Source organism: Rana temporaria, chromosome 7, assembly GCF_905171775.1.
Source record: "Rana temporaria chromosome 7, aRanTem1.1, whole genome shotgun sequence".
In the NCBI taxonomy this organism is placed as follows: Eukaryota; Metazoa; Chordata; class Amphibia; order Anura; family Ranidae; genus Rana; species Rana temporaria.
Window position 1 is genome coordinate 4,869,955 of NC_053495.1, and position 27,056 is coordinate 4,897,010.

At 46.6% G+C, this 27,056-nt stretch overlaps 1 protein-coding gene across 11 annotated transcripts in view; it reads left to right on the plus strand.

The window, feature by feature from the left end:
• The window catches only part of DOCK3 (dedicator of cytokinesis 3), a 160,742-nt gene that overhangs the window by 44,203 nt on the left and 89,483 nt on the right, over positions 1–27,056 (plus strand). For all 11 annotated transcript variants that reach the window (XM_040358742.1, XM_040358731.1, XM_040358732.1 and 8 more), the window contains exons 4-5: positions 8,198–8,253; positions 23,300–23,396. In XM_040358742.1, the coding sequence (XP_040214676.1) occupies positions 8,198–8,253; positions 23,300–23,396 (153 nt within the window). The remainder of the gene's footprint in view (positions 1–8,197; positions 8,254–23,299; positions 23,397–27,056) is intronic.

Consider the following 27,056-nt stretch of genomic DNA (forward strand, 5'->3'; position numbering starts at 1 on the left):
TGGTCAGTGAATTGGTAATCCGCGTTCCCATTGGCCAGTGAATTGGTAATCCGCGTTCCCTTTGGTCGGTGAATTGGTAATCCGCGTTCCCTTTGGTCGGTGAATTGGTAATCCGTGTTCCCATTGGCCGGTGAATTGTGCCGCCAGAAATGGTAGAACTCACCAGGTTCTGAATAGGTCCTTGAAAACTAAAGCCTGGCCCAGGCAAGGCCGGGACAAGGGGGGGGGGGGGGCAGGAGGGGTGTTATGTAACTGTTATGTAACAAAGGCTGCTCGCGGGAGAATATAATGACATCATACGGGGAGGGGCTAATATTCCCCACATAGCGCCGTACAGAGGGACGAGGATGAAATGCGGAAACTCCTCGCTACGCGAATCCATAGCAACCGGCTAGATAAAATAATGAACCAGTGCAGAGGATTTAATAATACGTAGAGTTAGGAAGGATGGATGAGGATGGATCAGGATGATGAGGAGGAGGGAAGGATTGAAGGATGGATAGGGATGATGATGATGGATGGTAGTGATGGTGATGATGAGGATGGAGGATGGATGAGGATGATTATGATGATGGACAAGGATGATGTTGAGGATGATGATGATGGATGATAGTGATGGTGATGATGAGGACGTTGATGATGAAGAGGATGAGAATGATGATTATGTGGATGATGGTGGAGGAGGAGGAGGATGGATGGATAATAAAGGATGAAGATGATGGTGGATGAGGAGGAGGAGGAGGATGGATGGATAATAAAGGATGAAGATGATGGTGGATGATTATAATGATGATGAGCTGGATGATGATGATGAGAAAGAAGAGGAGGAAAATGATGATGGATGGTGATAATGATTATGATGATGGTGAAGAGAAGGAGGATGTAGGATGATGATTATGATAATTACTGATGAGGAGGAGGAGGAGGGAAAAATTATGATGGATGATGATGAGGATAGATGAGGAGGAGGGAAGGATGGAGGATGGATTAGGATGATTATGATGGATGATAGTGATGGTGATGATGAGGACGTTGATGATGAAGAGGATGAGAATGATGATAATGTGGATGATGAGGAGGAGGAGGATGGATGGATAATAGAGGATGAAGATGATGGTGGATGATTATAATGATGATGAGGAAGAGGAGGAGGAAAATGAGGATGGATGGTGATGATTATGATAATTACTGATGAGGAGGAGGAGGGAAAAATGATGATGGATGATGATGAGGAGGAGGAGGAGGATGGATGATAATTATGATGAGGAGGGGAAGGAGGAGGATAATGAGGATGGATGTAAATGATTATGATGATGATGAGGAGGGGAAGGAGGAGGATAATGAGGATGGATGTAAATGATTATGATGATGATGAGGAGGGGAAGGAGGAGGATAATGAGGATGGATGTAAATGATTATGATGATGATGAGGAGGGGAAGGAGGAGGATAATGAGGATGGATGTAAATGATTATGATGATGATGAGGAGGGGAAGGAGGAGGATAATGAGGATGGATGTAAATGATTATGATGATGATGAGGAGGAGTATGAATGATAATTATAATGGTGAATGTTGATGATGAGGAGGAGGATGGATGATGATGATGATGATAATGAATGTCGATGATGTGGCTGATGATGATGATGAATGTTGATGTTGATGATGATGATCGATGATTATTATGATGAGGAGGAGGATGGATGATGAGGAGGAGGATGGATGATGAATGATGATGATGAGGAGGAGGATGGATGATGATTATGATGTCTGCAGAAACTACAGGAGGGGTGGAGACAAGGAGAGAGAGAGAGCTGTGGGCGGGGACAAGCAGGCTCCGCCCACTACAGGCTCCCAGCAGAAAACTACAGGAGGGGGCGGAGACAAGACCAGTACCCTGCACAAGGGGAGAGAGCAGCAGCGATTGTCTTTATCACAGGAAGTCTCACACGGGATCACTGCTCAGATCTGGAAGAAATACACAAAGATCTCCGAGATTCAGGAAGAAGACACACGATGATGAATGGATTTCGATGATATTTACTAATCCCGGAGTTGTATAAAAAGGGGGTTTTGAATTGGGTTCCCCTTTAAACTTTCCTTCCTTTACAGCCACACTGAACAGCTTCGCCCGGAGCCTGGCGCTGCCTATAAACGCAGCAAACCAAGTGGAAAAACTGGCACAAGGGCGCCTCCTGGGGTGAAATTTAACCCTTTCCGGCTCTTTAGGAGCTGCCGGCTCTCACCTCTTCTGTATATATAGAGAGAGGAGAATAGATCGGACCGGGAGCAGCTCTGCACGGCACCCAATCAGCTTTCACCTTTCATTTTTAAAGCAACTGAACAAGCTGAAGCTAGAAGCTGATTGGTCACAGCGGCTCCAGGTTTAGTAAATCCCCCCAAGTGTTTCTAGTGTTACATTGTAACAGAGTGGAGGAAGATCCTGAAGACAAATAGAGAAATAATCAGGCTGATGATCGTTACAGAACATATTTCATCATCGTTCATAATCGGGAGCGGTGATTAGTGTCGTGCCACAAATAGCCCCGCCCCCCCACAGTTAGAACACACCGATAGGACACACTTAACCCCTTCAGCGCCCCCTCCTGTTTAACCCCCTTCCCTGCCAGTCACATTTACACAGTAATCAGTGCATTTTTATAGCACTGATCGCTGTATAAATGTGAATGGTCCCAAAGTGGCGTCAAAAGTGTCTGATGTGTCCGCCGCAATGTCGCAGTCGCGATAAAAATCTAGTAAAAAAAAAATATATTAATAAAAATGCCATAAAACTATCCCCTATTTTGTAGACGCTATGGCCCAGATTCTTGTACACTGAGCGTATCTCTGCGGCGGCGTAACGTATACGATTTACGTTACGCCGCCGCAAGTTTTTCAGGCAAGTGCTTTATTCACAAAGCACTTGCCTGTAAAGTTGCGGCGGCGTAGCGTAAATCACCCAGCGGAATTCAAATTCGGCGGGTAGGGGGCGTGTATCATTTAAATGAAGTGCGCCCCCGCGCCGAACGAACTGCGCATGCGCCGTCCGTAAAATATCCCAGTGTGCACTGCTCCAAATGACATCGCAAGGACGTCATTGGTTTCGACGTGAACGTAAATGGCATCCAGCCCCATTCATAGACGACTTACGCAAACGACGTAACTTTTTCAAATTTCGACGCGGGAACGACGGCCATACTTAACATTGGCTGCGCCTCATAGACCCAGGGGCAACTTTACGCCAGGAAAAGCCTAACGTAAACACCGTAACTTTACTGCGTCGGCCGCGCGTACGTTCGGGAATTTGCGTATCCAGCTAATTTGCATAGACTGGGAATTCGACGGAAGCGCCACCTAGCGCTCAAAAAAAAATTGCAGTTAAGATCCAAAAGGCGTAAGAGACTTACGCCTGTCGGATCTAATGGATATCTATGCGTAAGTGATTCTAAGAATCAGTCGCATAGATACGACGGGTCGGATTAGGACTTACGACGGCGCACATGGCTCTGCGCCGTCGTACGTCCTTTAAGAATCTGGGCCTATAACTTTTGCGCAAACCAATCAATAAACTCTTTTTGCGTTCGGCTCATCACTACTCATTTATACCCCCCCTTTCTCCTCCCCCTTCTCTTAACGGAAAGGCGATCGTATTCCAGCCACCCCCCCCCCTATCTTCCCTCCCTCTGATAATATTACATATGATCTCATAAATGGTTCTCCGAGGAAGACTACAAATAAAACACCGTATAATGTAATCCGATTATTAAAACATATTTATTAAACAATAAGGTTTACTACCCTCAAGTGCTGACATCATCCGTCATTGTAATGGCGAAACGCGTCGGTGGATGTATTCTCAGCTGGGCCTATAAACAAAGTGGAGATTATAGCACTCTTCGCATGTGGGTGTAATCGTCCGGATTGTTTTATATATATATAGATGTTAATAAACCGATTACATGTTATGATTTTTATTTGTATTCCTCACCAGAGAACCATTTATGGGAACTTATTTAAACTTATAAGAAGAAGAAGAAAAGATCGGCGGATTGTTGGAACTTTAAATATATTTATATATCACAGATTATAGACTTTATGTAATACATTATATTTTGTGCGATACGCTGAAGGGATGGTGGGAACCCCTCATAATGGGCACAGCGGGTGTACAGACCCGGGAACTCAGCACAGGGATGGTGGGAACCCCTCATAATGGGCACAGCGGGTGTACAGACCCGGGAACTCAGCACAGGGATGGTGGGAACCCCTCATTATGGGCACAGCGGGTGTACAGACCCGGGAACTCAGCACAGGGATGGTGGGAACCCCTCATAATGGGCACAGCGGGTGTACAGACCCGGGAACTCAGCACAGGGATGGTGGGAACCCCTCATAATGGGCACAGCGGGTGTACAGACCCGGGAACTCAGCACAGGGATGGTGGGAACCCCTCATAATGGGCACAGCGGGTGTTCCACATAGGGAAGGGAATGATTTGTAGTTCCACTTCACCCAGACAGCCGTGGTTTGCTGAAGTATGAATCTCCCCCCCCCCCCCCCCCCGGGTCAGCAGGCTATGCTGGGAAGCGCAATGCTTGGCCTGCTGTACATACTGGGACATGTAGTTCTGCAGCCATCTGAGGGGGGCGGGTGTCATCACACATAGTCTTGGCGCCTGCGTTATGCCATGAGAGGGACCATGAGGACAATGAGGGAGGATTGGTGTAAAGAGGGGTGTGGGAAAAACAGGAAAAAGAAAAAGAATTAGTGATGGGGGGGCGATGCAGCGGGCAGGAGGAGGGGGGGGCGTCTGAAGAGGGCGCACAATGGAGGCATTATATGCTGCCCATTTCTACCGCTCTCCTCATATCTCCATAGAAACACTGAAAGGATGCGGGGGGGGCGAGAGCGGAGAGACAGGTGACCCCCACATTGAGGATGAAGGCACGCTGGATGATGGCAAGGCTTCTCTGTGACCCCCTTCTCAGTCTGGGGGTCCCTAGGCAGAGGGCAGTATTGCCACCACGTGTCAGGGTCACTCTACTCCAGAGTTGTGGGCATAGCGGAGGGGTCAGCGGGCATCGCCATTCCAGCCGGTGACAAGACGGTGTTATTAAAGGCGGCGGTCAGGGACTAAGGGGGACTCAATTATAGCCCCCCCCCCCCCAGCCCAGCAGACTACATAGTAGGAGGTCTTAATATTCAAACTCTTCCTCAAAATGACCCCCCTACAAGTGTCAGCTCACTGTCCCAGTACGGGTGATAGGGGGGCAGTATTAGAGAATGGCATGAAGCTCGTCATTATATAACCGCCAGGTGCCCAAGGAAGAGGCTATGGGCAGCATTTGCATAAACCCCCCCCTAGAAGCCCCCCGCGCTGGTCAGCAAAGACACTCATAGGCTGCATATGTATCCGCTTGAAGACCCGCCCTCTTTTGGCACTTTTTGGGGTTTACAAGTTTAAATCACAATTTTTTGCTATAAAATTACTTATAAACCCCCCCCCCCAAAAAAAAAAATATATATTTTGGTGTTTGTTTGGTTTTTTCAAACGCAATTTATTTGGAAAAAAAATACACTTAAATGAACTTAAAAAAAAAAACACAATATATACCCCAAAATATGAAAGATGATGTTACGCCGGGTAAATAGATACCTAACATGTCACGCTTTATAATTGCGCACACTCGTGAAAAAGCGACAAACTACGGTACTTAAAAATCTCCATAGGCGACACTTTCATTTATTTTTTTACCTGTTTAGAGTTACAGAGGAGGTCTAGTGCTAGAATTATTGCTCTCACTCCAACGTTTGTGGCAATACCTCAACTGTTTGGTGCGAACAAAAAAAAAAATTGAAGGGACAGCGTAAAAATAAAACATTTTTAATGCGTCCCCGACCCTTCATGCTTGCAGAAGCGAACGTATATGTAAGTTGCATGCGCATATGCGTTCGCTTCTTCTCGCGAGCATGGAGGGACAGGGGCGCATTAAATTCTTTTTTTCTTATTTAATTTTTTATTTTTACACTGTCCCTTTCATTTTTTTATTTTTTTAATCACTTTTATACCTATTATAAGGAATGTAAGCATCCCTGGTATTAGAAATAAGGATGACAGGTCCTCTTTATGGAGATCTCATGTAATAGAAATAAGAGATGACAGGTCCTCTTTATGGAGATCTCATGTAATAGAAATAAGAGGTGACAGGTCCTCTTTATGGAGATCATGTAATAGAAATAAGAGATGACAGGTCCTCTTTATGGAGATCTCATGTAATAGAAATAGGAGGTGACAGGTCCTCTTTATGGAGATCTCATGTAATAGAAATAAGAGATGACAGGTCCTCTTTATGGAGATCTCATGTAATAGAAATAAGAGATGACAGGTCCCCTTTATGGAGAGATCTCATGTAATAGAAATAAGAGATGACAGGTCCTCTTTATGGGGATCTCATGTAATAGAAATAAGAGATGACAGGTCCTCTTTATGGAGATCTCATGTAATAGAAATAAGAGATGACAGGTCCTCTTTATGGAGATCTCATGTAATAGAAATAAGAGATGACAGGTCCTCTTTATGGATCTCATGTAATAGAAATAAGAGATGACAGGTCCTCTTTATGGGGATCTCATGTAATAGAAATAAGAGGTGACAGGTCCTCTTTATGGGGATCTCATGTAATAGAAATAAGAGATGACAGGTCCTCTTTATGGGGATCTCATGTAATAGAAATAAGAGATGACAGGTCCTCTTTATGGAGAGATCTCATGTAATAGAAATAATAGATGACAGGTCCTCTTTATGGAGAGATCTCATGTAATAGAAATAAGAGATGACAGGTCCTCTTTATGGAGATCTCATGTAATAGAAATAAGAGATGACAGGTCCTCTTTATGGAGATCATGTAATAGAAATAAGAGATGACAGGTCCTCTTTATGGATCTCATGTAATAGAAATAAGAGGTGACAGGTCCTCTTTATGGGGAGATCTCATGTAATAGAAATAAGAGGTGACAGGTCCTCTTTATGGGGATCTCATGTAATAGAAATAAGAGATGACAGGTCCTCTTTATGGAGATCTCATGTAATAGAAATAATAGATGACAGGTCCTCTTTATGGAGAGATCTCATGTAATATAAATAAGAGATGACAGGTCCTCTTTATGGAGATCTCATGTAATAGAAATAAGAGATGACAGGTCCTCTTTATGGATCTCATGTAATAGAAATAAGAGATGACAGGTCCTCTTTATGGAGATCTCATGTAATAGAAATAAGAGATGACAGGTTCTCTTTATGGAGATCTCATGTAATAGAAATAAGAGATGACAGGTCCTCTTTATGGAGATCTCATGTAATAGAAATAAGAGATGACAGGTCCTCTTTATGGAGATCTCATGTAATAGAAATAAGAGATGACAGGTCCTCTTTATGGGGAGATCTCATGTAATAGAAATAAGAGATGACAGGTCCTCTTTATGGGGATCTCATGTAATAGAAATAAGAGGTGACAGGTTCTCTTTATGGAGATCTCATGTAATAGAAATAAGAGATGACAGGTCCTCTTTATGGGGATCTCATGTAATAGAAATAAGAGGTGACAGGTTCTCTTTATGGGGATCTCATGTAATAGAAATAAGAGGTGACAGGTTCTCTTTATGGGGATCTCATGTAATAGAAATAAGAGGTGACAGGTCCTCTTTATGGAGATCTCATGTAATAGAAATAAGAGGTGACAGGTCCTCTTTATGGGGATCTCATGTAATAGAAATAAGAGGTGACAGGTTCTCTTTATGGAGATCATGTAATAGAAATAAGAGATGACAGGTCCTCTTTATGGGGATCTCATGTAATAGAAATAAGAGGTGACAGGTTCTCTTTATGGGGATCTCATGTAATAGAAATAAGAGGTGACAGGTCCTCTTTATGGAGATCTCATGTAATAGAAATAAGAGATGACAGGTCCCCTTTATGGAGAGATCTCATGTAATAGAAATAAGAGATGACAGGTCCTTTTTATGGAGAGATCTCATGTAATAGAAATAAGAGATGACAGGTCCCCTTTATGGAGAGATCTCATGTAATAGAAATAAGAGGTGACAGGTCCTTTTTATGGACGCTTGTTTCTGGAATCGCATGCAGAGCGTTTATTATTCTTGTGACAATCTACTGACCTCCCATCTTTCCTCCTCCGCAGGGGATATTTCCAGCCAGCATCATCCACCTGAAGAAGGCGACAGTCAGCAACCGAGGGTGAGTGCCGCGGCCCCCGAGCCGCAGAGGGGAATGTATAATGATTGTGTCACCTACACCCTCCGCAGGTGTGTCTCTGCCCCTCCCACAATGGGGAGATTTCCCTGCAGTAGTTTGTGTCTCTGCCCCTCCCACAATGGGGAGATTTCCCTGCAGTAGTTTGTGTCTCTGCCCCTCCCACAATGGGGAGATTTCCTGCAGTAGTTTGTGTCTCTGCCCCTCCCACAATGGAGAGATTTCCTGCAGTAGTTTGTGTCTCTGCCCCTCCCACAATGGTGAGATTTCCCTGCAGTAGTTTGTGTCTCTGCCCCTCCCACAATTGAGAGATTTCCCTGCAGTAGTTTGTGTCTCTGCTCCTCCCACAATGGAGAGATTCCCTGCAGTAGTTTGTGTCTCTGCCCCTCCCACAATGATGAGATTCCCTGCAGTAGTTTGTGTCTCTGCCCCTCCCACAATGATGAGATTTCCTGCAGTAGTTTGTGTCTCTGCCCCTCCCACAATGATGAGATTTCCTGCAGTAGTTTGTGTCTCTGCCCCTCCCACAATGGTGAGATTTCCTGCAGTAGTTTGTGTCTCTGCCCCTCCCACAATGAGGTGATTTCCTGCAGTAGTTTGTGCCTCTGCCCCTCCCACAATGGTGAGATTCCCTGCAGTAGTTTGTGTCTCTGCCCCTCCCACAATGGTGAGATTCCCTGCAGTAGTTTGTGTCTCTGCCCCTCCCACATTGGAGTGTAGTGCAGATATCGCTGTCACCCCTCCCCCCTCCATTTGGGTTCTCTCTGTCCTCCTTTCCCCCCGGAGTGGCGGTTGTCACAGTCGCTCTTTTCCGTGTTCTCGTGTCGGAGATGTCAGAAGATTATTCGCAGACGTGGCAGAGAGGATTCTGGGAGTCTGTGAATTATGCAGCACATAGGAGAGCGACACGTAAAGTGCATTACGAGAAAAAAGCGAGCGCCGGCCCTCCGGGGACCCCACATGTGTCCCATGTCATTCCCGTCACCAGCGCCGGATCACAGACTACTCCGAGCCGCACGTTCCTCCGAGCCGCACGTTTCCCCGAGCCGCACGTTCCTCAGAGCCACACGATCCTCCGAGCCGCACGTTCCTCCGAGCCGCACGTTCCTCCGAGCCGCACGTTCCTCCGAGCCGCACGTTCCTCCGAGCCGCACGTTCCTCCAAGCCGCACAGACCTCCGAGCCGCACAGACCTCCGAGCCGCACGTTCCTCCGAGCCGCACGTTCCTCCGAGCCGCACGTTCCTCCGAGCCGCACATACCTCCGAGCCGCACAGACCTCCGAGCCGCACAGACCTCCGAGCCACATATGCATCCGAGCCGCACAGACCTCCGAGCCGCACGTACCTCCGAGCCGCACATACTTCCGAGCCACATATACATCCGAGCCGCACGTACCTCCGAGCCGAACATACCTCAGAGCCTCACAGACCTCCGAGCCGCACAGACCTCCGAGCCAGATATACATCCGAGCCGCACAGACCTCTGAGCTGCACAGACCTCCGAGCCGCACGTACCTCCGAGCCGCACAGACCTCCGAGCCGCATGTACCTCCGAGCCGCACGTACCTCCGAGCCACACATACCTCCGAGCCACACAGACCTCCGAGCCGCACGTACCTCCGAGCCGCACAGACCTCCGAGCCGCACAGACCTCCGAGCCGCACAGACCTCCGAGCCACACATACCTCCGAGCCACACAGACCTCCGAGCCGCACATACCTCCGAGACGCATAGACCTCAGAGCCAAGCCTGTGTGAGAAGCCGCTGCAGAAGCTGCATTTTATTGGAGGAAAGAAATGTTTACATTTTCTGTTTTCTTAAATCACAAATGAATAGGAATAATTTACATTGTATACGTCGCAAAAACCTTCAGAATCCATTCGCACGTGTGCGACTCCGCAGCTCAAAAGTTATTTATTGAAGAAAATGAAGAAGGAAAATATCACAATATGGCCACTAGATGGAGCTGAGGAGCTGCTCCAATGTGCCGTTATCGAATGCTCTTCGGTTCTTTTCTCTGCAGCTCGAAGGTTATCTATTGAAAACATTTATTGAGGAAAATATCACAATTTGGCCACTAGATGGAGCTGAAGAGCATATTATGTACTATGATACCATAGTAATCCACAACTAGTGGCCAGAATGTGGTATTTTTCACATTTGCCAATTTTATTTTATTTTTTCAATTAATAATATTTGATCTGCAGGGAATATAGCCTAAGAACGTTCGACTTTGCCCCATTCACATAAAATGAATTTATATGCAGTTTTGATGGACAAACAGACTTTAGATTGTAAAACGCTGTGCAAACTGTTGGCACTATGTAAATCCTGTATAATATTAATAATAATAATTATAAAAACCTGAATAATAATAACAATAATAACAATCCTGAATCATAATATTAATAATATCAATCCTATATAACAACAATAATAAAAATAATAGTAATAATAATAAAAAAAAACTGAAGAAGAATAACATTCCTGAATCATAATAATATAAATCCTGAATAATAATATTAATAATAATAAAAAACCTAAATAATAATAAACCCTGAATAATAATAATATAAATCCTGTATAATAATAATAATAATAATAATAGTTATAAAAACCTGAATAATAATAACAAGAATAACAATCCTGAATTATAATAATAATTATAATAATAACAACATAAATCATTTTATTTTATTTTATTTTATATAATAATAATAATAATAATAATAATAATAATAATAATAATAATAAGAAGAAGAAGAAGAAGAAGAAGAAAAATCCTGAATCATAAAAATATAAATCCTGCATATTAATATTAATAATAAAAAAAACTGAATAATAATAATAATAATAATAATAATAATAATAATAATAATAATAATAATAATATAAACCCTGTATAATAATAATAATAATTATTATAAAAATCTGAATAATAATAACAATAATAATAATCCTGAATCATAATAATAATAATATAAATCCTATATACTAATAATAATAATAATAATAATAATAATAAAATATTAATAATAATAATAATAATAATAATAATAATAATAATAAAAAACCTGAATAATAATAATAATAAGATGAAAAAGAAAAAAAAATCCTGAATCATAATAATATAAATCCTATAAAATTAATATTAATAATAAAGAAACGTAATAATAATAATATCAATCCTGAATCATAATAATAAAAATAGTAATACAAATCTGTAATAATAATAATAATAATAATAAAATGAATAATAATAATAATAATAACAACCTTGAATCACAATAATATAAATTATATCCTATATAATATTATTATTATTATTATTATTATTATTATTATTAATAATAATAATAATAATAATAATAATAATAATAATAATAAAACCTGAATAATAATAACAATCTAAAATCATAATAATAATATAAAATCCTATATAATAATAATAAATCCGGAATAAAAATATCAATCCTGAGTCATAATAATACCTATATAAATCCTGTATTATAATAATAATAATAATAATAAAAAATATATAATTCTTGTATAATAACAATAATAATAATATAAATCCTGTATAATATTAATACACCGCCAAGTGTCATCTATTTAGAGTTTCCATCCACTGTAGGGATTGGGCATGACTGAGGAAATGTGTACAGGACAATCAGTGATCGCAGGTTTGGGGGGGGTTGGGGGGGGTACTCGGTAATTTTGGTGTAACAATGGTTGTACACAATGTAACCAACGTATCTGCACAGTGCTTTGTGAATACGGCACTTGCCCGTCTAAGTTGCGGAGGCGTAACGTAAATCGTATACGTTACGCCCGCTCAAAGATACGCCGCTGTACGTGAATCTGGGCCATTGTGTGTGGTGTGTATTTTTTGTGTTGTGTGTGTGTGGTGTGTGTACATTGTATATATTATATGTGTGGTGTATATATTCTGTGTGTGTGTGCAGGGAATGGTTGTGCGGTGTGTATATTCTGTGTTGTTTATATTGTGTGCGGTGTGTATATTGTGTGTTGTGTATATTGTGTGTGTGTTGTGTATATTGTGTGTGCTGTATGTATATATATTCTGCGCAGGGATCGGTTGTGCGGTGTGTATATAGTGTGTGTGCGGTGTGTAGATTGTGTGTTGTGTATATATATTCTGCGCAGGGATCGGTTGTGCGGTGTGTATATAGTGTGTGTGCGGTGTGTAGATTGTGTGTGTGGTGTATATATATTCTGCGCAGGGATCGGTTGTGCGGTGTGTAGATTGTGTGTGTGTTGTGTATATATATTCTGCGCAGGGATCGGTTGTGCGGTGTGTATATTGTGTGTGTGCGGTGTGTAGATTGTGTGTGTTGTGTATATATATTCTGCGCAGGGATCGGTTGTGCGGTGTGTATATAGTGTGTGTGCGGTGTGTAGATTGTGTGTGTTGTGTATATATATTCTGCGCAGGGATTGGTTGTGCGGTGTGTAGATTGTGTGTGTTGTGTATATATATTCTGCGCAGGGATCGGTTGTGCGGTGTGTATATTGTGTGTGTTGTGTATATATATTCTGCGCAGGGATCGGTTGTGCGGTGTGTATATAGTGTGTGTGCGGTGTGTAGATTGTGTGTGTTGTGTATATATATTCTGCGCAGGGATCGGTTGTGCGGTGTGTGTATATAGTGTGTGTGTGGTGTGTAGATTGTGTGTGTTGTGTATATATATTCTGCGCAGGGATCGGTTGTGCGGTGTGTATATAGTGTGTGTGCGGTGTGTATATAGTGTGTGTGTAGATTGTGTGTGTGTGTTGTGTATATATATTCTGCGCAGGGATCGGTTGTGCGGTGTGTAGATTGTGTGTGTGCGGTGTGTAGATTGTGTGTGTTGTGTATATATATTCTGCGCAGGGATCGGTTGTGCGGTGTGTATATAGTGTGTGTGTGGTGTGTAGATTGTGTGTTGTGTATATATAGTCTGCGCAGGGATCGGTTGTGCGGTGTGTAGATTGTGTGTGTTGTGTATATATATTCTGCGCAGGGATCGGTTGTGCGGTGTGTGTGTATAGTGTGTGTGCGGTGTGTAGATTGTGTGTGTTGTGTATATATATTCTGCGCAGGGATCGGTTGTGCGGTGTGTAGATTGTGTGTGTGCGGTGTGTAGATTGTGTGTGTTGTGTATATATATTCTGCGCAGGGAACGGTTGTGCGGTGTGTATATAGTATGTATGCGGTGTGTAGATTGTGTTTGTTTTGTATATATATTCTGCGCAGGGATCGGTTGTGCGGTGTGTATATAGTGTGTGTGCGGTGTGTAGATTGTGTGTGTGTTGTGTATATATATTCTGCGCAGGGATCGGTTGTGTGTATATAGTGTGTGTGCGGTGTGTATATTGTGTGTGTTGTGTATATATATTCTGCGCAGGGATCGGTTGTGTGTATATAGTGTGTGTGCGGTGTGTAGATTGTGTGTGTGTTGTGTATATATATTCTGCGCAGGGATCGGTTGTGTGTATATAGTGTGTGTGCGGTGTGTATATTGTGTGTGTTGTGTATATATATTCTGCGCAGGGATCGGTTGTGCGGTGTGTATATAGTGTGTGTGCGGTGTGTAGATTGTGTGTGTTGTGTATATATATATTCTGCGCAGGGATCGGTTGTGCGGTGTGTAGATTGTGTGTGTTGTGTGTATATATTCTGCGCAGGGATCGGTTGTGTGTATATAGTGTGTGTGCGGTGTGTAGATTGTGTGTGTTGTGTATATATATATTCTGCGCAGGGATCGGTTGTGCGGTGTGTATATAGTGTGTGTGCGGTGTGTAGATTGTGTGTGTGTTGTGTATATATATTCTGCGCAGGGATCGGTTGTGTGTATATAGTGTGTGTGCGGTGTGTAGATTGTGTGTGTTGTGTATATATATATTCTGCGCAGGGATCGGTTGTGCGGTGTGTAGATTGTGTGTGTTGTGTATATATATTCTGCGCAGGGATCGGTTGTGCGGTGTGTAGATTGTGTGTGTTGTGTATATATATTCTGCGCAGGGATCGGTTGTGCGGTGTGTATATAGTGTGTGTGCGGTGTGTAGATTGTGTGTGTTGTGTATATATATTCTGCGCAGGGATCGATTGTGCGGTGTGTATATAGTGTGTGTGCGGTGTGTAGATTGTGTGTGTGTTGTGTATATATATATTCTGCGCAGGGATCGGTTGTGCGGTGTGTAGATTGTGTGTGTTGTGTATATATATTCTGCGCAGGGATCGGTTGTGCGTTGTGTAGATTGTGTGTGTTGTGTATATATATATTCTGCGCAGGGATCGGTTGTGCGGTGTGTAGATTGTGTGTGTTGTGTATATATATATTCTGCGCAGGAATCGGTTGTGCGGAGGACGTGGGAGGTTTATATTTTCCTCCTTTTTGGATTCTCATTGCTGCACAGAGAGGAGAGGAGAGCGGAGAGGTAAGGAGAATCTCTCTGCACACACCGCGCACACACCGCGCACACCGCGCACACCGCGCCTCCCCGGACCGCCGCTGCCATCCGCCGTCCCGAAGGACCTGGGATCCGGGACGTGTGACACGGAGACGGGGGACACGGTGTGTGTGTGTTGCTGGGGAGGAGGGGGAGGGGGATGTCATTTAACCATTGCTCCTCCACCATGGCAGCGCTCTCTCCCCCTTCATGGCAGCGCTCTCTCTCTCTCTCCCTCCATGGCGGACGGGAAGCTCGCTGTCGCTGTCGCGCTCCTATTTCTGTCGCCGTCACCCTGTTGCTCGCTTGTCTTGTATGCAGCTCCATCCATCATGACATCATCGCCTGTACCCGTGTCTCTGGCGTCATACGGCGGGTGACGGGGTGTAGAGGGGTACGGACGGCGGGTGCCGGGGGGGGGGGGGGTGTAGAGGGACACGGAGAGCGGACCCGACGCCCACCTATCTATCTGTTGCCCCGTAAACAGCCAATCAGGATGTCCCCTTTTCAGTCTCTACTTCTGTCCTCAGCTAATGAACGGTGGGAGCTGATTGGTTCGCAGTTGTTGACCGCGCAAGGAGGATCCCCCCCCCCCTCACATCGATCGCATGGCCCTGATTGATCCAAAGGGGGTCTTCCCGATGCCTCCAGATAGCGTATTATTTTTTTTTTATTGCACCTGCTGTGGCCATGTACAAAGCGAGCGAATAGCGCCTCGTCCTGTGCGCTGCTGTTGCCGCTCCCCCTATACACATCGCTATCTGACCAGATCCCAGAAAATTCCCCATCGTGGTGAATGGTGGGGGGGGGGGGAGGTGTGATAAGAAGTCCCTACTAATTCTCTACCTCTCCTGTGGTCATTGAGGAGCGGGGAACTCATAGTCCTGAACATGGAAGTGCGGGATCTAGGAGTAGAGTGAATTAGGGGGAGAGGAACTTCTTTCAATTGAAGGCCAACTCTGGATACAACAGGAAGTGATAGGAATCCTGCAGGGGAACAGGAGATCCCTACTGACTCCCGACCTTTCCTGTGGTCAGTGAGGAGCGGGGACTCGTAATCCTGAACATGGAAGTGTGGGATCTAGGGGTAGAGTGAACTAGGGGGGGGGGGACTTCTTTTAAAGGCCAACTCTGGATACAACAAGAAATTATAGGGATCTTGTGGAGGGGGGTGGGGTGTAATAAGAAGTCCCTACTGACTCCCTACCTCTCCAATGATCAGGGAGGAGTAGGGAACTCGTAACTCTGAGTATAGAATGGAAGATTGGGACCTAGGAGTGAACTAGGGGGAGGAGAACTTCTTTTAAAGGCCAACTCCGGACACCACAAGAAATTATAGGGATCTTGTGGAGGGTGGGGGGTGTGATAAGAAGTCCCTACTAAGTCCCTACCTCTCCTGTGGTCAGTGAGGAGTAGGGAACTCATAGTCCTGAACATGGAAGTGTGGGATCTAGGGGTAGAGTGAACTGGGGGGGGGGGGGGCTACTTCTTTTAAAGGCCAACTCCGGACCCCACAAGAAATGATAGTAATCTTGTAGAGGGTGTGGGGGGGGGGTGTAATAAGAAGTCCCTACTAAGTCCCTACCTCTCCTGTGGTCAGTGAGGAGCGGGGGAACTCATAGTCCTGAACATGGAAGTGTGGGATCTAGGAGTAGAGTGAAAGGGGGGGGTACTTCTTTTAAAGGCCAACTCCGGACCCCACAAGAAATTATAGGAATCTTGTGGGGGGGTGTAATAAGAAGTCCCTACTAAGTCCCTACCTCTTTTGTGGTCATTGAGGAGTGGGGGAATTCGTAATCCTGAACATGGAAGTGTGGGATCTAGGAGTAGAGTGAATTAGGGGGAGGGGAACTTCTTTCAATTGAAGGCCAACTCTGGATACAACAGGAAGTGATAGGAATCCTGCAGGGGAACAGGAGATCCCTACTGACTCCCTACCTCTCCTGTGGTCAGTGAGGAGCGGGGGACTCGCAATCCTGAACATGGAAGTGTGAGATCAGGGAGCAGAGTGAGCTAGGGGGAGGGGAACTTCATTTATTTAAAGTCCAACCCTAAACACAACAGGAAGTGACATTAATCTTATGGGGGGAACAGGAAGTCCCTACTGATTCCCTACCTCTCCTACAGTCAGTGAGGATGCAGGGAAATCGTAACTCTGAACATGGAATGGAAGCATGGGAACTGAGAGTAGAGGGAACTAGGGGGAAGGGGTACTTACTTTATTTAAAGGCCAACTCTGAACACAACGGGAAGTGAGCGGAATCTTGCAGGGGAACAGGAAATCCCTACTGACTCCCTACATCTCCTACAGTCTGAACATGGATATGTGGGATCGAGGAGTAGAGTGAACTAGTGCTGACAACACTGCTGCTATTTAAGGGGGCGTGGCTTAGCGTTGTCAGTCTGTAACAGGAAGTGGCTGAAACTGAAACTTTGTAACAGATTTACGGGAAAAAGTAATACAAGAGAAGTTAATACAGTGACGTCATAGACTGTGGGTGTCAGTGATGTCATACGGCATGGTGCGGAGGCTTGTAGCTTCGCAGAGCAGAGGGTGTCATGGCATGTCATTGATGTGTTACATATGATGCATTGTCGGTGGGATTGATGTGGTGATGTCATAGGCATTGTCGGTGTCAGGGGGGGGGGGGGTGATTGATGTGGTGATGTCATAGGCATTGTCTGTGTCAAGGTGATTGATGTGGTGAGGTCATAGGCATTGTTGGTGTCGGGTGATTGATGTGATGATGTCATAGGCCTTGTCAGGGTGATTGATGTGGTGATGTCATAGGCATTGTCAGTGTCGGGGGTGATTGATGTGGTGATGTCATAGGCATTGTTGGTGTCGGGGTGATTGATGTGGTGATGTCATAGGCATTGTTGGTGTCGGGGTGATTGATGTGGTGATGTCATAGGCATTGTTGGTGTCGGGGTGATTGATGTGGTGATGTCATAGGCATTGTTGGTGTCGGGGTGATTGATGTGGTGATGTCATAGGCATTGTTGGTGTCGGGGTGATTGATGTGGTGATGTCATAGGCATTGTCTGTGTCAGGGTGATTGATGTGGTGATGTCATAGGCATTGTCGGTGTCGGGTGGTTTAATGTGGTGATATCATAGGCATTGTTGGTGTCAGGGTGATTGATGTGGTGATGTCATAGGCATTGTCGGTGTCGGGTGGTTTAATGTGGTGATATCATAGGCATTGTTGGTGTCGGGGTGATTGATGTGGTCATGCCATAGGCATTGTTGGTGTTGGGATGATTGATGTGGTGATGTCATAGGCATTGTTGGTGTCAGGGTGATTGATGTGGTGATGTCATAGGCATTCTCACTGTCGGGGGTGATTGATGTGGTGATATCATAGGCATTGTCTGTGTCGGGGGGGTGATTGATGTGGTGATGTCATAGGCATTGTCGGGGGGGGGGGGGGGGGTGATTGATGTGGTGATGTCATAGGCATTGTTGGTGTCGGGGTGATTGATGTGGTGATGTCATGGGCCTTGTCAGGGTGATTGATGTGGTGATATCATAGGCATTGTCTGTGTCGGGGGGGTGATTGATGTGGTGATGTCATAGGCATTGTCTGTGTCGGGGGGGGGGGGGGTGATTGATGTGGTGATGTCATAGGCATTGTCGGGGGGGGGGGTGATTGATGTGGTGATGTCATAGGCATTGTCGGGGGGGGGGTGATTGATGTGGTGATGTCATAGATAAGTGACTCGGGAATAGGACTCGTGATACCTCGTTGCAGCGTGGGCGGTACGTCACAATGGAATTGCGATTGAGACTTATGTAACGCACAGAAATATTCGTCACGTGCGCTCTCCATTCCTCTCATATCTGTTTTGTACAAAGTCTCGGCCCGCTGGGAGAGTCCCACCATCCAAGCCCTGGGCATAGTCGCAGTGATTTCCAGGGGCGCAATCATCAAAGCGCAGCATGCACAGCCGCGTCCCCAGATGACGGTGGGTTACCGCGTACCCAGCAATGACGCATCTCCCACCATGGCAGGTCAGAGAAGCCTGCGAGGGCCGTAACCGAGCTAAGAAAGCAGGTTTCGGCATCAGACCCCACATTTTTTTAGGGGGCACCAGATGGCCCCCCCCCCCCCCCAATGATTTGTAAGCATGCCGGCATACAGTAGAATCTTGTTACACCTTTATTTATCGTATAGAACCTTGACACTCCAGCTGTACTGAAACTACAAATCCCATCACCCCCTTTTTGTTTGGAGTCATGCCTGTGGCTGTCAGAGTCTGGCAACGCCTCTTGGGACTTGTAGTTCCACAACAGCTGGAGGGCTGAGGTTGCCTACCCCTGAAGATAATGAGAATGGATTATTGGAGGTGGGAAGTATAAAATATTTTATAGTGAGCTCATCATTTATTCTAGCAGTTCGTTTATAGTCATTTTTTATTTGCGACTTTAACATCTTTACATGCTTCTTTTTTTTGTATTCTATTAAATATAGGAAATTGAAGATTAGCCATTAGAGGGCGCTCTCATTCCCACTAGCGGGAGCTCTCATTACCATTAGCTGGAGCTCTCATTGCCACTAGCGGGAGCTCTCATTGCCACTAGAGGGAGCGCTCATTGCCACTAGAGGGAGCGCTCATTGCCACTAGAGGGAGCTCTCATTGCCACTAGAGGGAGCTCTCATTGCCACTAGAGGGAGCTCTCTTTGCCACTAGAGGGAGCTCTCTTTGCCACTAGAGGGAGCTCTCTTTGCCACTAGAGGGAGCTCTCTTTGCCACTAGAGGGAGCGCTCATTGCCACTAGAGGGAGCTCTCTTTGGCTCAGTGCAATTATTTCATTTCTATCTTCATGAAAAGATAAAATATTCACATTCAAAGTTGGGGGGGGGGGGGGTCAGGTTGGCTTCCCATGAACTCTTCTCCTTTTCTCCGGTATCTCTCAGTTCTGACGTTTCCCATCCTAATTGTATCGTTTCGTCTTCCTTCTCGTCTGTCTTTGTATAGAGGAGACTTCTGGGAATGGAGATCTCTCCAAGGCGTGAGATTGGATTGTGAGCTGTATGAACACATTTTTGGACCAGATGAGGCACACACTGAAGTCCCCCAATCTCATTCCTACACCCCCCCAACCCCCCATCTCATCCCATGATCCCTACACCCTCCACCCCCCCAACTCATCCCTACACCCCCCACCCATCTCATCCCTACACCCCCCACCCAACTCATCCCTACACTCTCCACCCCCCCAACTCATCCCTACACCCCCCACCCATCTCATCCCTACACCCCCCACCCATCTCATCCCTACACCCTACACCCCCCCCCCCATCTCATTCCTACACCCCCCATCTAATTTCTACACCCCCAAATCTTATTCCTACCCCCCCAAACCCCCCCCCCCCCTAGCTCCTACACCTCACACCCCTCAATCTCATTCCTACACCCCCCATCTCATTCCTACATCCTCCACCCCCCCCATCTCATCCCTACACCCCCCCCCCATCTCATCCCTACACCCTCCACCCCCCCCAACTCATCCCTACACCCTCCACCTCCTCATCTCATTCCTACACCCCACCCCCCAAACCCCCCCCCATCTCATTCCTACACCCCCCACCCCCCATCTCATTCCTACACCCCCCATCTAATTTCTACACCCCCAAATCTTATTCCTACACCCCCCCAACCCCCCCCCCCCTAGCTCCTACACCTCACACCCCTCAATCTCATTCCTACACCCCCCAAATATCATTCCTACACCTCCCAATCTTATTCCTACACCCCCCAATTTCATTCCTACACCCACACCCCTCAATCTCATTCCTACACCCCCCCACCCCCCCCCCCCTAATCTCATTCCTACACCCCACACACCCCCATCTAATTTCTACACCCCCAAATTTCATTCCTACACCCCACACACCCCAATCCCCCCCATCTCTTAAACCCCACACCGCTCAATCTCATTCCTGCACCCCCCAATCTCATTCCTACACTCCCACTGCCCCCATCTCATTCCTACACCCCCCCCCCCCCCATCTAATCCCTACACACACCCCCTCCAATCTCATTGCTACACCCCCCCCCCCCCCCCCTATCTCATCCCTACACCCCACACACCTCCCCAACCCCCCATCTCATTCCTACATCCTCCACCCCCCCCAACTCATCCCTACACCCCCACCCCCTCATCTCATTTTTACACCCCCAAATATTATTCCTACACCCCCCCCCCCCCCCCCCCCCTAGCTCCTACACCTTACACCCCTCAATCTCATTCCTACACCCCCCAATCTCATTCCTACACCCCACACACCCCCATCTCATTCCTACACCCCACACACCCCTCAATCTCATTCCTACACCCCCACCCCCCCAGTCTTATTCCTACACCCCACACCCCCATTTAATTTCTACACCCCCCAATCTCATTCCTAGACCCCCCCCCCCCCACCCCACCATTTGATTTTTACCCCCCATCCCGCTATCATTTATGAATTTTCCCTTCCATTAAAGTCTGCGGTGGAATGTGTACCATCACCCGCCCGGCTGAAGCTCATCTTGTTAAAATCCCTCTGACAGGGAAGGTGGATCGGCATCTTTGATCGGCTTTTACAGCCATAATCAGCTCCTTGATGTCATCGCAAGTTTGGTATTCCGAGGAGCGTCCCCGTTCCTTTTCTCTCTCTCTCCTTAAAGTGAAGCCGTTACCTTCCTAAACGTGCGATTGTTCCCGAGAAAAATAGCTGAAGTTCCAGCGAGGTTCAAAGATCGGAACCTCCGAAATGAAAGAGTCACTAAAAATGGGGACAGAGAGGAAAACCCCTCTGCACCAAAATTCATATTGGCTTATTATACCATGAGGGGGGGGGGCTTCAAAGATGAGACCACATCTCCCCATTGTGGGAGGGGCAGAGACACAAACTACTGCAGGGAATCTCCCCATTGTGGGAGGGGCAGAGACACAAACTACTGCAGGGAAATCTCACCATTGTGGGAGGGGCAGAGACACAAACTACTGCAGGGAATCTCATCATTGTGGGAGGGGCAGAGACACAAACTACTGCAGGAAATCTCACCATTGTGGGAGGGGCAGAGACACAAACTACTGCAGGAAATCTCCTCATTGTGGGAGGGGCAGAGACACAAACTACTGCAGGAAATCTCCCCATTGTGGGAGGGGCAGAGACACAAACTACTGCAGGGAAATCTCATCATTGTGGGAGGGGCAGAGCCACAAACTACTGCAGGGAAATCTCTCCATTGTGGGAGGGGCAGAGACACAAACTACTGCAGGGAAATCTCTCCATTGTGGGAGGGGCAGAGACACAAACTACTGCAAGAAATCTCACCATTGTGGGAGGGGCAGAGACACAAACTACTGCAGGGAATCTCCCCATTGTGGGAGGGGCAGAGACACAAACTACTGCAGGAAATCTCCCCATTGTGGGAGGGGCAGAGACACAAACTACTGCAGGGAATCTCCCCATTGTGGGAGGGGCAGAGACACAAACTACTGCAGGAAATCTCCTCATTGTGGGAGGGGCAGAGACACAAACTACTGCAGGAAATCTCCCCATTGTGGGAGGGGCAGAGACACAAACTACTGCAGGAAATCTCCCCATTGTGGGAGGGGCAGAGACACAAACTACTGCAGGGAAATCTCATCATTGTGGGAGGGGCAGAGCCACAAACTACTGCAGGGAAATCTCTCCATTGTGGGAGGGGCAGAGACACAAACTACTGCAGGGAAATCTCTCCATTGTGGGAGGGGCAGAGACACAAACTACTGCAAGAAATCTCACCATTGTGGGAGGGGCAGAGACACAAACTACTGCAGGGAATCTCCCCATTGTGGGAGGGGCAGAGACACAAACTACTGCAGGAAATCTCCCCATTGTGGGAGGGGCAGAGACACAAACTACTGCAGGGAATCTCCCCATTGTGGGAGGGGCAGAGACACAAACTACTGCAGGAAATCTCCCCATTGTGGGAGGGGCAGAGACACAAACTACTGCAGGAAATCTCACCATTGTGGGAGGGGCAGAGACACAAACTACTGCAGGAAATCTCCCCATTGTGGGAGGGGCAGAGACACAAACTACTGCAGGAAATGTCACCATTGTGGGAGGGGCAGAGACACAAACTACTGCAGGGAGATCTCAGATGTCTAAAGTCAATAAAATGTAACCTTTTAGTGTCTTTTCTATCCAAATCAAAATGTACTTTTTCATGCATCTTCCCTTTAGGAGTGATACATTCTTGCAGATATGTTGTAGATTTGCATGTACAGATTGCTACACTGGGGGTGGTGGGCTTGCTGGGGGATTTGAGTAGAAAATAGGGCTAGATAGCGGCGGTGAGTAATCCGTCCCCCGATTGGTTGCTCTGGGCTATTGCATATCATCATTTTGTTTTGTTTTTTTGCGCCGCTATGCTGTCTAATTAGCTTCGGCAGTTGCCGCTCCGCACACTTAAGGTGACAGAGGACTCGCCTGTCCCCGGCTGCGGGCGAGCGGTCGGGCGAGTCGCAGCTCTCTCAGCCTGTCGCTGATCTTTGGGTTTCTGGCGGCCTGATATGACTCTTTCTTCCCCTGCAGGCAGTATGAGACGGTGGTTCCGGTGGAAGACCCCCTGGTCACAGAGGTGACGACTACGCTGCAAGAATGGGCCTCACTATGGAAGCAGCTCTATGTGGTAAGTAAGTGCACCCCCCCCTCCCCCGAGCCATTGCAAGGGGGGCCCATGAAGAGTTGTTCTCACGATTTGCTGTCTGCCGTCTATCCATAACACCGATCACATCCCAGACACGAGGGCTGCATTGTTTTCCTGGCACTTTAAACCCAGCAGCTGTTGCTGTAGTAACGCATGTTCTGTTCGCCGCAAACCCACACGCCGTACTGCAGAAAGTCAGAGCCCTCCGATGTATAGACACAGAGCGCCAATGTAGAGACATGAGACTGGCTCATTCCATGAGAGGATAGAAAACAAAGAGGATCCCATCATCTTACAGCTTCAATGTGATTAGAGGGGTAACTGACCTTTCCAAACCACGACTGCCATTTACACGGCTATATTAATCAAGCCCATCAGAGATATTATAGCGATAAACAACAGAGAGAGCGAGAGAGAGAGAGAGAGAGAGAGAGAGAGAGTGCAAGGTAGTGTCAGAGAATTGCAAACGGCATTTATATTAATGAGAATGAGAATCCCTGAGAACGCAGCCTATCCAATCACTAGAGAGCAGTGACATCACTGAGAATGCAGCCTATCCAATCACTAGAGGGCAGTGACATCATTAAGAATGCAGCCTATCCAATCACTAGAGAGCGGTGACATCATTGAGAATGTAGCCTATCCATTCACTAGAGAGCGATGACATCACTGAGAATGCAGCCTATCCATTCACTAGAGAGCGGTGACATCACTGAGAACGCAGCCTATCCAATCACTAGAGAGCAGTGACATCACTGAGAATGCAGCCTATCCAATCACTAGAGAGCGGTGACATCACTGAGAATGCAGTCTATCCATTCACTAGAGAGCGGTGACATCACTGAGAATGCAGTCTATCCATTCACTAGAGAGCGGTGACATCACAGAGAAATCAGTCTATCCAATCACTAGAGAGCGGTGACATCACTGAGAATGCAGCCTATCCATTCACTAGAGAGCGATGACATCACTGAGAATGCAGCCTATCCATTCACTAGAGAGCGGTGACATCACTGAGAATGCAGCCTATCCATTCACTAGAGAGCGATGACATCACTGAGAATGCAGCCTATCCATTCACTAGAGAGCGGTGACATCACTGAGAATGCAGCCTATCCATTCACTAGAAAGCGGTGACATCACTGAGAAGGCAGCCTATCCATTCACTAGAGAGCGGTGACATCACTGAGAATGCAGCCTATCCATTCACTAGAGAGCGGTGACATCACTGAGAATGCAGCCTATCCATTCACTAGAGAGCGATGACATCACTGAGAATGCAGCCTATCCATTCACTAGAGAGCGGTGACATCACTGAGAATGCAGCCTATCCATTCACTAGAAAGCGGTGACATCACTGAGAATGCAGCCTATCCATTCACTAGAGAGCGGTGACATCACTGAGAATGCAGCCTATCCATTCACTAGAGAGCAGTGACATCATTGAGAATGCAGCCTATCCATTCACTAGAGAGCGGTGACATCATTGAGAAGGCAGCCTATCCATTCACTAGAGAGCTGTGACATCATTGAGAATGGAGCCTATCCAATCACTAGAGAGCGGTGACATCATTGAGAATGCAGCCTATCCATTCACTAGAGAGCAGTGACATCATTGAGAAGCCAGCCTATCCATTCACTAGAGAGCGGTGACATCACTGAGAAGGCAGCCTATCCATTCACTAGAGAGCGGTGACATCACTGAGAACGCAGCCTATCCAATCACTAGAGAGCGGTGACATCACTGAGAAGGCAGCCTATCCAATCACTAGAGAGCGGTGACATCACTGAGAATGCAGCCTATCCATTCACTAGAGAGCAATGACATCACTGAGAACGCAGCCTATCCAATCACTAGAGAGCAGTGACATCACAGAGACTGCAGCCTATCCATTCACTAGAGAGCGATGACATCACTGAGAATGCAGCCTATCCATTCACTAGAGAGCGATGACATCACTGAGAATGCAGCCTATCCATTCACTAGAGAGCGGTGACATCACTGAGAATGCAGCCTATCCAATCACTAGAGAGCGATGACATCACTGAGAACGCAGCCTATCCAATCACTAGAGAGCGATGACATCACTGAGAATGCAGCCTATCCATTCACTAGAGAGCGGTGACATCACTGAGAATGCAGCCTATCCCTTCACTAGAGAGCGGTGACATCACTGAGAATGCAGCCTATCCAATCACTATAGAGCGATGACATCACTGAGAATGCAGCCTTTGTATTTGTAAAGTTCATGTTTCTTTTTACAAATAATTTGCTGAAAAAAGTGGATCCCTTATCCTCCGATCTTTGTGGATCTTTATCGATGGCTGACGCGGTACAAGACTCTCCTGCTGACCCGGTACAAGACTCTCCTGCTGACCCGGTACAAGACTCTCCTGCTGACCCGGTACAAGACTCTCCTGCTGACGCGGTACAAGACTCTCCTGCTGACGCGGTACAAGACTCTCCTGCTGACCCGGTACAAGACTCTCCTGCTGACCCGGTACAAGACTCTCCTGCTGACCCGGTACAAGACTCTCCTGCTGACGCGGTACAAGACTCTCCTGCTGACCCGGTACAAGACTCTCCTGCTGATGCGGTACAAGACTCTCCTGCTGACGCGGTACAAGACTCTCCTGCTGATACCGGCTTTTAGGAAACAATTCCCATCATGTGGATGCAGAAGGAGCCTTTAAACACTCCGCCGGTGCCATCAATCAATGTCTGTTCTGGTGTGAAGCCGACACTGACGCGCTGTCCCCTCTCTCAGCAAACTGAATGTTAAATCTCCAATCAGTCAATCAGGACGCTCGCCGTCAGCGACACCTGCAGGGCTTCATCCAGACCGACCCCGAGAACAAAATTCGTAAATAAAACTTTACTAACACCAAAAACAGTCGCTGAACCCCCGAACCGTTCATGGGAAAGTAAAAAGCGTTATTAGTGTGAGACTGTCCCCTCCAACTAGTGCGACACGCAGAAAAAACGATGAAATATGAAATGACATTGCATGATGGTGAAGGCAGAGCTTGGCGAGCAGCGGAAAGCACAACAGATTGTTGGTGCCGTGTGACCTTGCTGATGGCGGGATCATCGCTGCTCTATGAAGTGACAGAGATGGTGCCGATACTTTTCTGTATTCAGAAAGCTCGTTACGCCAACTGCAGCCTAAGATATGCGCGGCATAAGGCTCTTATGCCGTCGTATCGTAGGCTGCATTCTTACGATGGCCGCTAGGTGGCGTTCCCGTTGTAGTCAGCGTATAGTACGGAGCTACTGCTTCCTGAATCAAGCATAGCGCAAGTAATTTACGGAGGCGTAGCGTAAAAACGTAACGCTGCGCCTCCATAAGAAGTGCGCAGCAGTACCTGAATCTACCCCACGGATAATAAACAGATACAAAGTAGATACAAGACTAATAAATACATACAAAATAGATACAAGGATAAACAATAGATACAATGGCCCGGATTCACATACGCCGCGTAAGTGCAAATATGCGCCGTCGTATCTGTGCGCCGGACTCAGAAACTGAGATACGCCTGAAAACAGGCTTCATCCGACCGACGTAACTTGTCTACGCCGGCATAGAGTGGGGCGCATATTTACGCTGGACGTATTTGGCGCTCCCATTGATTTTCTAT